At 34.9% G+C, this 18,965-nt stretch overlaps 1 protein-coding gene across 1 annotated transcript; it reads right to left on the bottom strand.

The window, feature by feature from the left end:
* Window positions 1–507: 507 nt before the first annotated feature.
* On the bottom strand, window positions 508–14,027 carry LOC146733733 (ATP-binding cassette sub-family C member 4-like). Its single transcript, XM_085490926.1, has 24 exons — window positions 13,881–14,027; window positions 13,248–13,337; window positions 12,787–12,950; window positions 12,481–12,606; window positions 12,088–12,340; window positions 11,856–11,967; window positions 11,447–11,532; window positions 10,418–10,609; window positions 10,097–10,278; window positions 9,763–9,859; window positions 6,499–6,723; window positions 6,196–6,354; window positions 5,639–5,786; window positions 5,469–5,524; window positions 4,440–4,641; window positions 4,244–4,323; window positions 3,821–3,971; window positions 3,137–3,367; window positions 2,707–2,807; window positions 2,338–2,529; window positions 1,941–2,096; window positions 1,403–1,492; window positions 1,074–1,243; window positions 508–853 (listed from the first exon to the last, which is right to left on the bottom strand). The coding sequence occupies exons 1-24, from the start codon at window positions 14,025–14,027 to the stop codon at window positions 508–510; spliced, it is 3,756 nt and encodes a 1,251-aa protein (XP_085347052.1).
* Between the last annotated feature and the right edge of the window lie 4,938 nt (window positions 14,028–18,965).

Genomic DNA, 18,965 nt, shown 5'->3' with positions numbered 1-18,965 from the left:
ATCTATGCAATATAGCAATTACATATTGAATTACTAATTACTAATAATTGACTGTATTATTATGGAATAAACTTAAAATTAACATTACCTGATATTATAAGTAAATTGCTGTATGTCACAGTCACAATTTGTAGATAGAATCCAAGTTCTAACAGATTATATGTAACCTTGTTTATACTAATACTAATCTATATTTGTAAATCATTATCAACCGATTCGCCAATAATTAGAGCACTAAAACAATCGTATTGTGTTTTAGCCTCACTTTTGTTTCCGGTGCTATTTACTTGAAATTATAAGCAAGACGTTTTTCGTCCCACTCGTACAATCTTTTCAGTTAAAGCTTGTGGTGCCACTTGTTTTACTTCCGGATATGACTATTTCCGAAATGGGTAATAGTGTTGTATATGGCCGTGAGAGCGAAATGAAAACTTCAATTGTATGTGTATCATATAAATGATATTGCCTGATGCGGATTGAAATATCGCACAGTCGAAATGATAAAAATCACAAAGTTGTTTCTATTTGAAGGAGTTCAGTTGTGTTTCGTATGAGGAAACTCTTTGCGTTAGTAATCCATAGTCTTTGTACACGATGCTTATCCCCATAAGCTTTCTCTGCAATATCACAAAGCTTGTGTTTCTCAGCCCTACCAGTTTGTGCAACCATTTGTGACAAATATCCAGAAGGATTTTGCAGTAGTAAATGTGGTTCATCAAATTCGGCTATTCTTCCATCACTCATAACTAATATTCGATCAGAGTCCATAACAGTGTTCAGCCGATGTGCTATTGTTAGTAGCGTGCAGTGTTGGAATCTTGTACGAATTGTCTGCTGTATAATAGCATCAGTCCTGAAAAAAGAAACAATTGTCTTTGACATCCAGTGCAAAAATTCCCTGTCATTATGTTTCGCTGTCTCATATATCATGTATGTTCATCTACATATTCATGTTTCTCCTTTTGGTGCATTCTGTAAATCACCATTGTCGTCAGTGAACTCACATTAACATCCCAACAATAACTCATTAGCAACACAAACAAGTATTTTAGTAAAGTAGTGTTGATGCTCACGTTTTGTCAACATTAGCTGTCGCTTCATCTATAATGAGGATTTTATTATTACGTAGTATAGCTCTTGCCAAACACACCAACTGCCTCTGTCCTGCACTTAAATTTGCTCCTGATTCTGACAATTCGCCATCAAGTCCACCCATTATTTCCACTGCATTTCGCAATTGTACCTTATAAAATTAAAAAAAACGAAAACATGAATTAAATATCTGAAAATAAACGAACACGTCACATTTGTTTTATAGAAAATGAAATATATTAATGTTATGATATCCACCAATTGATTTATACTCAGTAAATATTCAAATACATATTACAGTAAATATTACCTGTTCAAGCGACTTCCAAAGTTCATCATCTGTGTATTCAGAGAACATATCCAAGTTTTTACGCAGTGAACCTCTAAACAAGACAGGGTCCTAAAGCATACATATTTGAAATGTTAATCAATAATGTATCATTATTAGTATATGTAAATACATTTACATATTTTAAAACAAACAAAATGTAAAATATCGGTATTTACATATGTAGGGGTGTACGTTTATTGCAAATCGTGTTTCACTTTTGCTATGATCAATGTTGGTGGAAACAGTTTAATCCAATATTATAAGAAAATGTAATTTAGTTCATCACATTCCGCAGATAAGTGTATCTTAGTGTACACGACAAATTAGTTTAATCATACTTGACTCGAACTATTACTTTACTTAGATTGACAAGAATATTGCTGTGATCAAATAGTTGACGATGTAAGTTGCATAATTATTTATGTATCATTGTACAAAGATTGGTTTTACGATTCATTTTCATTCGCTCGTCATTATTGTCACATGCACACTGTAACAACAGTGGAGTTTAGTCTACCTGAGGGATTATAGATATACTTGATCTTAAATCATGTAATCCTAATAAGCTGATATCAACATCGTCTATCTTTATAGTACCACTCGGTTCAGCCATACGAAGCATAGCAGAAACCAATGAACTTTTGCCGGCACCAGTTCTTCCCACGATGCCAATCTAGATAAAAACAATATTACAAAACACACATATTCGGATGCACTATGCTTTAAACAAAACGCTCTTTCTAATAGAAGAGGAAAATACGACACACACTCAAACATTGAGGGCGAAAACCAATTATTACGCATATATCAATCAATATTGCGTCTCTGATTTCGATTAATATGGCATTGCACTCATTTAAATAAGATTAATATATTTGAACATAATACAGTACAGGAAACTGTCATAAGTTTACCTTTTCTTTAGCTTTTATAGTAAGACTAATATTCATTAACACAGTCGGCGAATCTTCCGAATATTTAAATGACACACCTTCCATCGTAATTCTGCCATACTTAGGCCAGTCAGACTCCTTCACGTGTGGGATATGTAGTGCACCCTCTGGAGCAATATTTGAATATGATACAACTCTCTCTGGTGATGTCATCTGTAAAAGCCATTGGATATTTTTTTGAAACTGGACGTTTAAGAACAACAACAATAATAATAAACATATAAAGGCACAGGATTGTGTACACAATACATGGAAATGATGTATTAATATTTGTGTCAGGTAAAGTAGTCATTCGTAACAAGTATTTTTTAGTATTGGCATTACTCGCACCTGGTTTTCGACTTCGGCACCTTTTTGCATTAACCACTGGAACTGATTCATTAATACCATACAATGAGTCATAGCAAGTCCCACTAAAGCAGGTGACAGTCCTAAATTGGAAGTAAACGTTATAATAAGTATTGTCCTCCTATTAAACATGTTTATATATTAGAACTTGAGGTCGTGCTGTAGTTTCTTCATACGTTACCAAGGTCGTAAACGAATAACATTCATCGCAAAAAATAAAACCTCTAGGTATATGTCAATATTGATAACCGTGCAGCAAGCACACCTACATTATTGTCAATAAATCGATCAAACGCTTCAAAGTTTCAATGACGAAGTTTTATATTAAGAATTATACCATTGGTATACCACATGGTGCAGTTTAGGAACACCCAGACACAAGGTATGTGTGACTCAGGCGAATATACATTACCTTCTGCAGCAGCAACGGAAGAAAATGCCATGGATGAGATGAACACCGCTGATATCATTTCCATCCGTTGACAAAACCAATTGGTTGTACTCGTAAGAAGTAACCACGTCGATGTATGCACATCCTGGTGTTTGTCAAATTCTCTCTCAAAAATCTCTTCAGCTTTAAAAGCACGAATTGTCCACAGTCCTTGCAAAGTCGCAGACAGATGAGAAATAACAGGACTGCGAGCTAAAAATACAATGGAAAATATAAAACATGGCCAGAAGATCTCACAGGTCGATACTGACTGAGGTATTATATCTAAAAAAAGAAAGTTGTATGGTGTATTTATTGTAACAAATGTATGCAGACATTCACATGACAAATAAAGTATAACGAAAGCCTCAGCAGTGGTTCACAAATTTCCAGCGGACCTTGAACATGGAATGCACCACGTGTTTTTGAGGATAGTACTTGGGAATGCAGTTACCATCATTTTATACTATTAAGTGTGCACAAGTAATATATTATTCCGTGTTTCTATTTTTTTTCCACTGCAATACGTTTTACTTCTCAAGGCTTTTGTCTTATATCTCAAGTACCAGAGTACATGCTTGGCTGATTGATGCAATATGGGTTCAAATGTCTTTAATTACGATGACATATTCATATGTGTTTAATAAATAAAAAAAATGACCTTACTGGATCCTTCGAGACGTTTGATATCTCTGGACGTCTGCAAATAGTAGCGTCTGATATACACAGCCAATGGTAATATTATAACAACTGGTATCAGTCCCCAAGGGTTGATAACGCAAGCAACAGCAAAACTGCCAAACACAATACAAATGGACTATAGAGAAACAAATATGTATATAATAATTCTACTATATATATTTTGTCAGAAAACACTAAAATAATAATACTTTGCCCGTCAAGTAATACAGATTTATTATAGACATTTTTCACAATCTATGCTATAACATAATATTATTGTCCCCAATAATAAACTCCGTCACATTCGTTATACTAAAACACACGTCTTGCTTACTATTGAAAATACACTTCCCATTTGTTTTGCACAATCCGAGTAATTGTTCTATTTATAATTACTTCGTAACTAACCTGAATATAATCACATATGTTCATAGGCAGTACATCATCCATAAAACCAATATCTTTGGAAAATCTATTCAATATTCGACCTGAACATGACGAGATGATATTACTGAGTAATTTCTGTCAGAATACCAACGTTTCTGCAAGAACGTAACGTTAATATCTTAGCTTAGGGCTGAATATAATAGATATTTCTACTCGCCTGCGGGATTCAAGTCAAAGAATAGTATAGGTGCTCTGATGATAGCTCTGAACATTCTGTTATGTAAATTCTTGGAAGCAATCACGCATATTTTGTATAGGAGATACGATCTAAATAATGCAAATACGTACACACCAACAATCAAGCCAGTGTATATGCAAATGTACTGTACTCTGGCCAAACCAGAATATGTGAAGTTCGTCTGAAATTGAAAAGGAATTTAAAAAAAGCCTGAAATTGAAAAATTGTTCGTGCCTGTGTGTGTATATGAAGACTTGCTTCCTACTTGCAGCCACGTACGGAAGAGATAAAAACAATAAAAATAATAACATGATAAAGTAAACCAAACCCAAAACATAACAATAATAGACATGAGTTTAACTATTGAATATAGTTACTAAAGTTTTTTTTTAAAGACGAAGATGGAATTACAACAAATATGTACACTATCAATCATAAAATCATTGAAAAAGTCTAGCTGAGCGATTCATGAAGCTCTGCTTTGTAACCTTCACTCTGATTAAAGGCATTAAACTTGTTAACATTTAGGTTACCAAATGACGTATATTCAATGCATTTAAAAAGTCAACATGTCAAAAAATGCCACGTCAAATATATGCTTACAAGGTCTGTATCCCATACAATAGACAGAGAGCAGTATAATTAAAATTACACCAAGCGCCATGCTCCATGTTTTACATAAAGGAATCGTAAAAACTGTGTAATATATTCTATGCGATTTGATAGATGAAATTAAGCGTAATTAGCCCAGCTAAACGAGCCCTTACTAAAAGATGATCAACATGACTAAATCTTTATGATGAGTGACATGATCCAAAACTCTATTAGATTAGGATCTACATAAATTGTCCGCATAATGTGAATACTTTTGAATGTGAATGTAGTTTTCATAGTGCAACAATTATATATGAAGGCAAATTGTGGATTTGCAAGAATCAGGGGTTTCAACGTGACATGCTCCACGTCGTTATTTTTAATCACTGCCACTAAACTGAACAAAAACATTACTCCTGACTTCGGGAAATGATGTTTGAACATTGTCAGTGTGTCTGGTCGGCACCGAACTAAAGTTACAACGATTTGTAGAATCAGTACTGTACATTTTTTGTAAACGTTGATACCGTCCAAATCATGCTTTATTTAGTTGTTTAAAAAAAGTTAAACACATCAATTTTAACATGGTCTCATTTGGGTGAAATACAACCGCAAACCAACCTGGTTTAGAGCACTAGAATTTAAACGTCCATACATCATTTCCAATGTTTGTCTTTCCCCTTCTGCTTGGGCCCAGACTACCAGCCACCAATCAGTCAAAATTATCACCGTCTGGAAATTATGAAGAGATAGATTAGTGTATTGGAATGCTCATAATATATTTACTACCCTAACATGAACGTACACATACATTCACCTCACACATAATACGACCAATTAATACCACGAAATGTGTTATTTTCCACTATATGCAAATTAATGTGCTCATTACATATTGCAGCTTAATATGCCACTCATATCACCAACAAATAATATCATAATGATTTAACGTCATTTCTGAGCTCGCATAAGTTTGATATATTTCATTGTATCATCCGTCATAATTCTTAGATGTCTGTTTTATGCATGTTCGAACAGTACACGGAGAAACATAAATCACATGATACAATTTCTCTAACTATGTCGACTGAATGACTGCGACAACCAACTCCACGAACAAGTGATAACCTTATAAATTTACCTGAGCAATCATGGCAATTATCAGCGAAAACATAAGTAAAAGCATTCCTCCAGCTTTGAAGTATTCTTTGTATATCTTATAATCTACTATGCCAACACTTCTATCTTCTTCTTCAATCCGCTGAATACCAACAACACCCTCACCAGTCCCGCCGTCTGACTAAAAATAATTTGGTTAATTTATGTTATTTTACATTGAGTGACAGCTTTATTATATGCATACATTTTGGTAGCATCTGCATTATTATGGAATGCACATTAATGTATCACAATAGAGAAACAATTCGGTGTATTATACACTTACCAGTTTCCAGGCAGCTGAGTCTGACGTCATGCTGTTGGACGAACCACTTGAAAGTGAAGATGTCCTTTTTGACAGCGGTTCTACTTCTGTAAGTACTTGTAATTCTATAGTACACGTATCATTGCCTATTGTTTGCTTGGTTGTCGATTGTCTACTTTCTTTCAACAAGTCTTCATCATTTAGTCTAGAGGGTTCTATTTCACTGCCGATTCCCATCATTTTGCCCTGATTAATAAGCATAATATCATTATGTAATTTAGCTTAAAGGGGAACTAAATAGAGCCTATTTTGGTGTTTGTATTTATCAAGTTATGTATATTGATTATAAATTTGAAAAACAAAATTACAAAAAATGTTATATCTTCAGAGTTATGATGATTTAAATATGAGAAACCATAAACCTGCGAAGGACTTCCGTTTGCGCCATCTTGCCATAAAAAAACGCCCTCATGAGGTATAAACAGGTAAAGTAACAAAGCATGATGACGAAATAGTATCTGATTGAATATATAAGCAACTTAGGGAGCCATAATTGGCTGGACTGGTGAATTGACTTCTAGTCTAGGTTGTTACGACTTTTACGTTATTGTTATTTACAAGCGTATCAACATACAAACATTATGGATGTGCGATTGGTCGAGACAGGCATTTTGTTTTGTTTTTTGTCTAACTGTCTAATAAATGCCGTTTCCAGTACTGCACTGTGCGGCGTGCAAATTATTCAAAGTCTAGATGCTGGAGTATGCAATCTTGAGTTCGTAGGGTGATGGTGGAAACATTTTCGTCCATGTATTCACGGAGCTGCACTGGCAAATCATGGGACAAGTGTCACAGAAACACCAAGCAGATTGTTCACAGACTTCCGTGAAATTTGAAATAAAACTATCATCCGAACAAGGGGCATCGTCGACGATATACTCTCATCACTCACACTGGACTGATCTGAATCTTCACAGCATACCGTACTTCCCTGATCATAAGCCCGGAGGCATGAACACGTAAGGGAAAAGTAAGAGATGAGCTTGTACTCGAGGACCAACTCAGAAAAATGATTTTGTTTTGGGGTTAAACACTGTAACCATCTTGCAAACAACGACAAATTATCCAAAAAAGTTATTCGTTCACCACGCCGGGCTCGGGAAAATAATGCTTATTTTTGAAAAAAAAAATGCGTCATTGATTTGAACGACACTTACAATGAAGAAACAAACATGTTCATAAAAAACACACACATTTTATTACAATACGATTTACATACCGTCTGTATTTACGGTGAAATAATGGGTAGGGTCTGTGAGGAAACAGTGGACGAAGGCATTTATCATTATCTTCATTTTGGTATGTTTTCGATCGTACCCAAACTCTCGACGCAAAGCAATTTTCCACCATGAGGTTTTTCAGCACGATTTGACCTGGAACAACTTCCTTTGTCATAACAGGTCATGTCTTTCATTAACCAATCAAAATGATGTGTCGTAATGATGAACTTTTCCGATTATTGATGATGATTTTTTAACGCAATGCGGAAGTGAATTACCGCAATATTAAAATGCGATCTGTAGCACTGATTGCAACGAAAAAACGATGATTTTTTCCCTAAAAACTGGCGATTCGCAATTTCCGAAATATAAATTATGGTTAATAGTAACTGTGGGTAAACTGAGTGTGGAGGAAGAATTTAAACACCTTTCTCGGTCGCCAACATGTCTCATCGTTCAAACCCTAGGCCTTTCATGATAGTCTCAAAGTAAACCATGCCCAATAACCAGGTACACGACTTAACGTTCACATTTTTGGTTTTTCGAAAGCTACTACTCAAAGAAATAGAGATTACTCCCGAATTGCAACATCGGGGTTCATCCTGAGTAAATGACAGAATAGAAAGCATGCGAACCACGTTGTGTACGTTCGCCATGCACTCTGAAATTAATGCGAGTTTTCTCATAAAACTAAAAGCATGAACCAAACTACCATGCCAATCACGATTATTATGAAATGAAACACACCTTTTACACGCATATTATAATCGTGAATGTTCTCAACTCGATAAATACCAAGTAAAAATATAGGAATGGGCTTCATACTCGAGAGGGACTTACGATCGGGGAAGCATGGTACTTTAACGCAATTGGGCTTTCACTCTCGGAATACTGTGTGGTTCAAACGCATAAGGCTCTAACCCAAGTTTTAAAAAGCACATTGTGCATATAAAAGTTGAGTTTATACTAGTAGTACACAATGCTTGGCAGCATGAACGGCTATGTACAATGGCGTATACGAATTCGATCAGATACTAAAACGTCATAGCTTTGAAAAGTACCCGGATGTTAAATATGTTCGTTCGTTATTTATTCCCCTCCATGAATGGCCTCCATGGTGTTTAATTGCAAGCACTTCAAATGCTTATCCAAGCTACAGTTATAATTAAAACAAAATAAAACCACTGCAATATTATTTCGAATACAGTTTAGAATATACACAACTATAAATTAAGGCCGCATTTAGGTTCGCTTTAATTATCATTAGAGGCTATGCTTATTGTAAATAATGTAATGTAAAGGAAAAATACTAAAGAAGGAAATATATTGAACGTTAATAACTCAATGATTGTCTACTTAAATAATATTATATTGTTACTCCTGTACTTATTAATGTATTAAAAGCAATCGTTTTTTCAACAAACATCACAGATAAACAGATAATTAAAAAGAAAGAGATAATCAAGCGAACGTGTTTCTTGATAAACCAAGTGTAAAAAGTCATGTCTTAAACCGAGTAAAAAATAAAAGCTTGTTTGTAGTTCCAATAAACTGATATCATAATATGATTTTTAAATGTATGTGCTATTATAATGAACTAAAAGATATATAAACACATATACATGCAAATATACACGTATATATACATGCAAGTCGCAGTAACATTTGTTGGTTTAACATTTAACATTGGCTTAAGCGTAAATAAATATTAAGTCTGCATTTTGTTACTGTATTAATCACAATGTGCCTTATGAAATATAACATGAATTGAATACAAATACCGAAATAGTACAACAATATATGAAGGCGAAATTTAGACAGAAAAAAAATACTCAAAGGTTGGTCAAATTCATCATCATTAGCAACAACAACAACAACAACAACAACAACAACAACAACAACAACAACAACAACAACATATCTATGGTATGGATAAGATAAACATGAACGAATGAAAAAATACCAAAAAAACTCTAGTGAAAAATGTATAAACCTATTTGTTTACCTCTTTTAAGTTGAGAATTCTGTCGGCATCTTTCACATACTGAAGTTGGTGGGTCACTAAGATACATATTTTTGAAGATAAATAACTCTTTATTCCTCTAAAAAACAACAAGTGTTTGTTGTAGTACTGTAATAATATATGCATAGTATAAGACTTGCAATTAGATATGATATCAATATCATATCTGATCATATCATATTGATTGGATATCGATGAAAGAATATGTAATCATCAACAACTATCACTCTATTGAGAATAATATTATGGATTTACTCTGATTTAAATAAGTCATTGACCAGTGTATATTGAAGGTGTTAATGTGTTTATATCATACTTATTAAAGATATGTCTTCCAACACCAGCATCGACAGCACTTAGTGGATCGTCGAGAAGATATATATCGGCATCAGAGTACAGAGCTCTTGCTAAGCTAACCCTTGCTCGTTGACCTCCGCTCAGAGCAACACCTCTTTCTCCAACTAATGTGTAGTCACCATGGGGTAGATCCTGGATATCCTAGGAGACAAATGGTAATATATGGATAAATAAAATAAATATTTAAACCGTATTCAAAAGTTACAAACAATGTCCGTTTATTGTTCTTTATATTTACTTTCTCCACGAGCGAGATACTGATCTGGGTAAAATGTCTTACCTTTTGAAGAGCACATATATCTAGTACTTCCTCGTATTTAGTTTTGTCGTAACTTCGTCCAAAGAGCATGTTTTGTCGTAGTGATGCTGAGAATACCCAGGGCAGTTGTGATACATACGCGATAGTTCCCTTCACTGTCAAATTCCCTTGGTATATCGGTAGTTCGTTTAATAACGCCATTAACAAAGAGGACTAGCAATGTAAAATAAACACTGTTATGAAAAGATTTAATGTAATAGACATACTGTAATCATACATGTAAACTCGTATCACTAGTCCCGGTTATTTCAAATGTCAAAAACTGAATACACAAATTACCTAATTTGCCTTAACCGTCACGAAAATATAAATGTCGTGAATGGCGTAGTAATCGAATGAACAGTTGTGCACTGTTGTTACATATCCAGTAATTGAATATGTTGTATTCATCAATCCTTATATATTTGACTCTGACTGCTGACATCTGTATTGCAAATGTCAGAAACAGATACTTTTAGATATCAAAAAAATGTGAACATATATGTGAGGTGACCACTTTAACATAATATGGATAGGCGAAACATTGTCAAAAAAGAGTAGACGCACGGTTACATTTGATAGCCCTTATCCTATGTAACTGTTCTCACGAACAGGAAACATATATGTCAACACCATGCAAATAAATCGGATGTGAAATCCCGAGAGTTTGTTTTATTCCATAATAGATTTGAAAACGTTTTATTAGTGTGGTGTAGTCGGATGCGTTCTTTGCCATGGTCGTGAATCGAACTTGGTGTGCTATGCGTTTATATGTTCATAACATTCCTACTATTATATGGATAGAAGACGATGAATCATCATGAAGCAAATGAAGCTAAATGAAGTTACAATCAATTTGCTACAATGTGACTTACACTTAAACACTGCTGCGAAACACGCACACTTTTCCAACGTACATTTGAATAGTTACATAGTGAATGACTCTGTAGCAACTTGATTTTTAAGTTAACAGACACGGATAATTACGGACAAAATGAAAACCATTCTTACCTTTCCGGAACCAACCGGCCCATTCACAATCATCAGCTCACCTGGCATCACATGAAAACTAATGTCTTTAAGAGTTGGTTGTTCTACTGTCTATGATGCGGACAAATTTGTATCAGAAGAATTCGAAATCAGGCCAAGATGATAGTGGAATAAAAATTTACTTCACTTCCCATCTATGCAACACATTAATATTCGTATATTTCATAACATTCATCATTATTTGTCAAAAAAAAGGACAATGGAACATGACAACCCGTATGGTCACGTGCATATATTTAAGGTATGTTCCTAACTAATAAATGCATGGGTTATACAATTTAGAACTAATCATTTTGTTACTTGTTTAAGCCATCACAAATTTACAATAGGTACATTGACCGGAAGTATGTTGAATGAATCAATGAACTACTTACTTCATTCCATGAGCCAGTAACACACTCAAAACACGCAACGCTATTTTGTTTCTTTGATATATGTGAATTCTGCCAGACACTTTCTATTTCGTCGAGAAGTAAGAAGTTCTACAGGAGAATTCAATGTTGTGTGGCGTTATCTGTCTACAATCCGTGGTGATTTAATATGGTTCACTGGGTAACTTTAGTATTTTACTATGAGGTTATCAAATCAGTTGATGAACAAACCTTAAGCCGCTTGATCAATACCGAGACCCGTGCAAGTTTAGTGATGGCATGGGGCAAATATAACATAATTGCCAAACGCATAGATGATACCAGTGGTAAAACAAGGAATACTATTTTTACGTCAAGAGTGTTATCGCCAACCACAGTAGAAAATACGAATAAAATAAACATAAATGTCGGGATGAAGCAGTGTAGGTTGCCCATAAATTGGGAAAAAACTGTGGATGTTGTTTGAATTACTTGAATTTCTTTCCTGCAAAAAAAAAGAGAACAGAAGATATATACTTGATCCTTAAAATAAAACACTACATATGTGTCACACTATTAGTTCCACTGATTATTTGTGGAACATTTCAGTTGGATAAAGAGTTTGCAAACGGTAACTATACTTACTGTCTAATTTTGCGCACACGTTCTGCGAAGGATTCCTCCCACGCATACATCTTAACAACTCTCATTGCAGCAATAGCTTCACTCATTAGTCTAACTCTTTCATCAGTTAGTACAACAGATTTTGCCCTGAAACGTACACATAATATATATTAAAATGTATTAGAACTTGTTTTGCATACAAATCAAATGTGTATATCACACCAGGTACAACTATCTATACATAACTCATATCATGCATAATATAGCGTATTCATCAATATCGTCTATTTTCTACGCTTCCTCTGTTTCTGTGATAGGAATATTCACCTTAGGCGAGAAAGTATTTTCCCCATGAATCCTTGACCAAGCACCATAACAAATACAAATCCAAATGCAGGCAAACAGGAAGGACCATGGATCTTCCATATCAGCACAAATATGAAGGCGAATATCAAAGGACTGGCCCATAAATAATGTACAAACCTAAATAGCTGCAATGACGGTTAAAAAGGTTAATATACGATAACGTTTCTAGAATACAACTAGTAACACTACCGTATAAATGAAACGTTCTAGAAGAGTGTATACGTGCCACATACAATTCTTCAAACAACAAGAACGCATGCCGAATTATAAATGTGTCTCAAGTATTTTATGTAACTGTCTTCACGTTCGAACAGACATGAGAGAATGTTTAGGTTTAACTATATATTTTATGGCATTATTGAATGACCAGCATTTGTAAAATATTTGGAAATCGCACAACAACAAAATTAAATGTATATTACATGGTCTAACTTGTTAATGTCGTTTGATATAATATTCACAATGTGTCCAGTAGTTGTTTCATCCAATGCTTTGTTACTCAGCCTAAGTGCCTGTTGAATGTAACAAATATGTTTAGATTATGAACTGTTTCCAGAGCATTATTTCATATGGTATATATGGGTACAGTGGAGTCTATCAAATATTGTATATTTAATTGAAATTACCAGGTCAGAAACAAATAAATGTATATTGACTGAAAATAACTGCAATGAAATTTGACGAGATGTGGATCATCATTAAGCAGTATCACATCGAAAGTATTTTTTCATTCAATCTGGTTACCAAGTAACATCCAACTTGTACTGCATGGCATGGCACAGCACAAACAAGCAACCTATAGGTAGCCATATACATGATTAATAATTCATGTAGTTATTTAAGACAAAACTCAATGTAAAAGTACATCACAAGTTATTCCCCAGACTGCTCCATACCCTTAACCAGGCCCAAACACTCTGTAAACCAAGGTTTTCCAAAATTCCATGCTTTACTGAACAAATGTCAGCTAGTAAATGTGCGTATAATTGCATCAGCCTAAATAGATGCTCAACACTGGATTATATTTAAAGAAAGATTATATAATAGAAACACACCTTTCTATAAACTAATGAACAACATGCAGCTTTCATTTGCATGCTAATCCGTTGAAACTGGAAGTTGTTAATTTGAAGAAATACAGTATTCAATCCTAAAGAGACGCTAATGGCCAAAGCCCAGAAATATGCTTCTCTTGATCCCATGGGTGAGGTCAATGCGAAATAACTTATAAGTTTAACAAGCAAGAATGGTTGACACAGTTTGATGCTTTCCTGTAAAGAATATAAATTTGTCAACATAGTGTTAGTTGGCAAAACAAGTGCATGACGTATTTCTAAACGTGTCACTGTCTCATATATGATAACTGCCAGGTATCAATCAAATGGTTACTGCTATAAATGTTCTAAATCTATATCACAGTTTTTAAGTTACGTTATGGAATGAGACAATCTTTGAAACATAGACAGTATTTGTCTGTAGCACATCATCATCAACAAACATTTTTTAGTTGTTAAAGGGTCATTTTCTGATGTAAGATGCAGCAAATAGACTTTCAGAATGCTAGAAGGCAACATACAAATCTACTATTTCTCCCCTTGGTGAAACTAATTTAGTACTTTACGACTGGGAAAGCTGTGTGTAAATTTTAAAATAAGACTATTTTGAAAACTGCGCATCTACATACATTAATAAAAAGAAGCACACCCGATGATATCAATGAAGGCATAATGTTGTAAATAATTGCTTTAGTAAGACTTGGTTCTTTTCCATTGCTTTTATTCGATATTTCATCTTCCCATTTCCTGCAAGCATACAACACATTAAATATAATTATATTATTCTGTGTATAATGTTTACTACAGAAGAGACATACTCAATGAACAACATCACTATGCACCTATGTACTGAATCTAGGATTTGCATTAACATCGCTATTGTGAAACCTCCCATCCTAAATGCAAAATGACACTGTTCACCAAAGGGACAAAACCTTAAGGAAACAAGTTTGTTGGTTACAGAAAATTAAGGAAATACATAAAAGTCATACTAATGTAATACATACCTGTGTAGTTTATTTGCTAACAGTTCAGACGAATCATCTGGCAAAGTATCATACATGTCCTCAGTTCGCAGTGTGTGATTGTAGCCATAGCTGAGAATAGGATTCACCCACCTCAAATGAAAGAAAACAGAGTCGAAATATTATATTATAAAAACAACCTACATTAATGGATACAATTGATACTATAGTAATGGCGTAATTGTATACCTTTTCAGCCTGTCAAATCTGTTCAACAGATATTCGGTGGCATGTCTGTCGTTATGTGGTTGAAGCTTAAAACTAGAACCAGGTAAAAAAATGACCTACTGTTTTATAAAAGTCCCATGTAAAAATTATAGAAGATTATGCAAATCAAATGTTCCAAACAGGCTTATTCTCGCTGTCAGTGTGGCTGTAAAAATATAAATATGTTTCTGCACACAATTTCTAATAATAATAATTAACCTTTAAGGTTGCATTCCCCTTTATTCCCACACATATGCAGCTTGATCAATACAATACAGCCGCTTGATCAATATACAAATTGAAATGTTTAGAGTCTTTTCAGTTTATAACTCACTAAATTAGAAGAGTTTAGTTGACTATGACGGTTAGTTGTAGGTGTATTTGTCCAAAGATTAGACCCTTCAGAGTCTTATATAATATATTATCGTGTTTCTGATTGTTCTGGTGCTAAGGTTTTACATCTTTCCATGACGTGAAAATGCATTCTACTAATTAAAATTTGTTACACCTTTGATAAGTGATACGCATGATATGCACTCACAGGATATAATAATGAGTAGATAACTAGCAGTATCGATAAATATTGGTGTTCGATTATTTGAACTTAAAAATGGCATTCACCCGTATTGAGACTGTCTTGCTTTATAACAGGTACAATAGTCACATTGTGACAGAAAACGGTTGTTATTCCATCAGACTCAGCTACTAATAATATAACTCATAAATGATATAAAAAAACAAAATGGATTAACAAAACGGGTACATTTAAACAGGTATTTGCTCCAAGTAACCAATCGCTCCCTGGCCTTTTTAACCATTTGTAACTTCACGTCTGTTGTGACGTTTCAGGCAATAGAATGTGGTGAATATTAGGCAATGAATCAACATATTGACAGTATTCGTGGAGGCGGCGGCACGAAATTTGACGTTATTATAGGGACAGTAATACGTGCAATGACATAAATAAATGTGGTCATACTGACTAATCAAAGTTAAACGTTGCAAATCCCCAATGTGAATACAGAATATATTTGCCACCACTGTTGTTTTATAAAAATTATTTATGGCATTAGAGGTTAGGATCACCAGCCAGCAGATCAGAGGCGGTGGCAATTTTGCATGGGGAGGGAGATCTGCTCACCAACCTTGGGCCGAAGGCGCGACCTGACTAGGGGGTACACGGGCATGCTCCCCCTTAAATTGTTGAAATATAGACCCTCTGAAACGCTAATTCCTGTATTTTGAGGGGCAAATTTTGCTGACACAAAGGGTATCTGCTTGATTTTGGAGGGGCGAAGCCAACTAACATTTTTTTCGAGGGGGGGTGACCGCCCCCACTGTGCCGCCGCCACTACAGCAGATATACAGCTGCAATATATAGACAAATTTGATCAAAATCAGTTTTAAAGCTTTCAAGATTTTGTTTACACATCCGGAAATTAGACAATATGAACCTTTGCTACTTAATTTAATGTCTCATGCCACTAATCAACCAATGACCGCTCAATTTAAATGCCTTGCAAGAACCAATGGTTTTTTTATTAGTTGCTCCCTGTTTGAGAGCTTGATCACCTGGGTCAAAGGTGAGACTAACATGTAGTATTTTGTTTACTACTCAGCGGCTGTGTACCTGTGGGTTTATTCTGTGTGTATTTGGATGTTCTAATCTTAGTGTTTTTCCAGTGATATCTCTAGGTGCAATCATAATACAGTAAGTGTGTCTTGTTTAGCTGAGATTTGCAAGAGTTTGAGCTGGCCAACATGTTAGATTTTTCATGTGGTTGATTACTGGCATGCTGATTTTTGAGCCATGTTTTCAACTTTGTTTATCATTTTCATATAGCAATCTCGTCATATGTTAACATTGTCGTCTATGGAGTTTCAATTAGTGTTATTATCCCATAATACACTGTGACAGTCACGGTGCCAAAACTAGTCACGTCTGCGCATGGTTCCTGTGTGCTTCGCTAACACGGAAACTAGAGGTCGCACTGACATTTGAACGCACTTCTGAGGTTTTTACATGGTTGGCAGCTGCAAATAAAATAGCTCGTTTATCAGATCGGATACCGACTAATGTCACACATAGCCAATCAAATACTGCAACATCACTGGTGTTCAACACAAACTCGTGATGTGGTGTGTATACACACACACACACACACACACTACATATCTTATCGTATACGCAATGTATACACACGTTCTATAATGACCTTATACATGTGGCTTGACATCAGTCTACGTAAATATACATCGTTATGTACGACGAGTGTTGCTGTGCGTGTTTGTGCAATTGCAAGAACCACTTACCTGAAAATAAGTTTAGAAAATATGCTTGCGTTTTTTAGTGGATTTGCTGGGGCTTCCCTCGTGCACTCATCCATGTTTCGACGCGCGTCACTAACCTATTGATGAACCTAAGAACGTATGTAGGAAGTGCGCATGCGCGTCATCGACACCTATCAACATTCACTGCTATCTTCATAAGCCTTTTGCCGAACATTTAACTTACCGCAGAAATTGAGTTGTCAGTTAATGTAAGTCGGACATAAGGTAGTTCGGCGAAGGAAAGGTTTCTGTTGGAGACAGGGCTAGGTTTCCTGTATTCCATTGTGTAATTACAGCGTTTGTTATTGACATGTTTGTGTATGTATGAGATTCAAAAATTGTCCACGTGTGTGGCGTATTAGTACCAAATAGCCTATCGGATTTACAGTTTAGTATTTACTTACATTATTTTCATGAATGAAATTCCCATTCAATAGCCAACAAATAATCGTGCGTGTACTCCTACCAACATCATGATGGTGTTAGTGCCATTGTTCAAAAAGTCCAAAAATACAATCCGGAAGAGAAAATCACAACTGTTAGAAGCAAAGACAAACTCGTGCCTTTTGTCAACTTTAATTGTAATCAATTTGTATGGTATAGGGACAAAAAATCTAACCATGCCTCGTACAGCTTTAACATCTTTGAAGTTCTCGTACATTCCACTGAGACTACTACATTGACCAATTTTAGTAGACTGTACAAGCTCTATCTGTACCTTACCGAAGGGTAATTTTCCAATGACAAGTTCCGCTGTGAATTTTATTCCTACACCAGTAATCTCTTTTTGCATTCTTAGGACACGCTGCATGTACAACAACATACTTTTGTCAATGATAGTTTTTAACTAATGTATATAACTGCCAATCTTGTCAGCGATGGTAATAGTAAACTGTCGGATAACATCAGTATTTCTTTGAACATCATCCTATAAACCCTTTACTCTACCAATGTGTGATTTTATATGTAACACAATATACGATGCATCCTTGGATGGAGCTAGTTCCATTACAGCAGTAGCATTCGCAATGCTATTGCATGGGAGTGTAACTTGTGCTAGCATTTGTGAGGGAAGTGTTCATCCATTTTTTTTTGAACAGCTGTATTAACATCAGTAATTAGGCCGTCTACATTTAATAAAAGTTCGCCTACGAGATCAGGAATGACGTCATTGGGAATGGGTGTCATCTCAAGCAGTTCATCAAAAGTTACGAATGCGTCTACAACAGTGTCTAAAAATCCATCTTTCCCTGTCTGACTCAGAAAGAATCGTGAGACCATTGAGGTAACAAATAGGCTTTCAAAAAAAACAACCAGAAATTAGGCGGATTCGCTACACTATTGCCTGTCAAATTCTTATAAAAGATAGTTGTATAGGCACATCTATGCAATATAGCAATTACATATTGAATTACTAATTACTAATAATTGACTGTATTATTATGGAATAAACTTAAAATTAACATTACCTGATATTATAAGTAAATTGCTGTATGTCACAGTCACAATTTGTAGATAGAAT

This window comes from Saccoglossus kowalevskii, chromosome 16 (assembly GCF_978046115.1).
Source record: "Saccoglossus kowalevskii chromosome 16, keSacKowa6.1, whole genome shotgun sequence".
NCBI lineage: Eukaryota > Metazoa > Hemichordata > Enteropneusta > Harrimaniidae > Saccoglossus > Saccoglossus kowalevskii.
The sequence above is the reverse complement of the archived record's forward strand: the minus strand, read 5'-3'. Positions and strand labels throughout refer to the sequence as shown.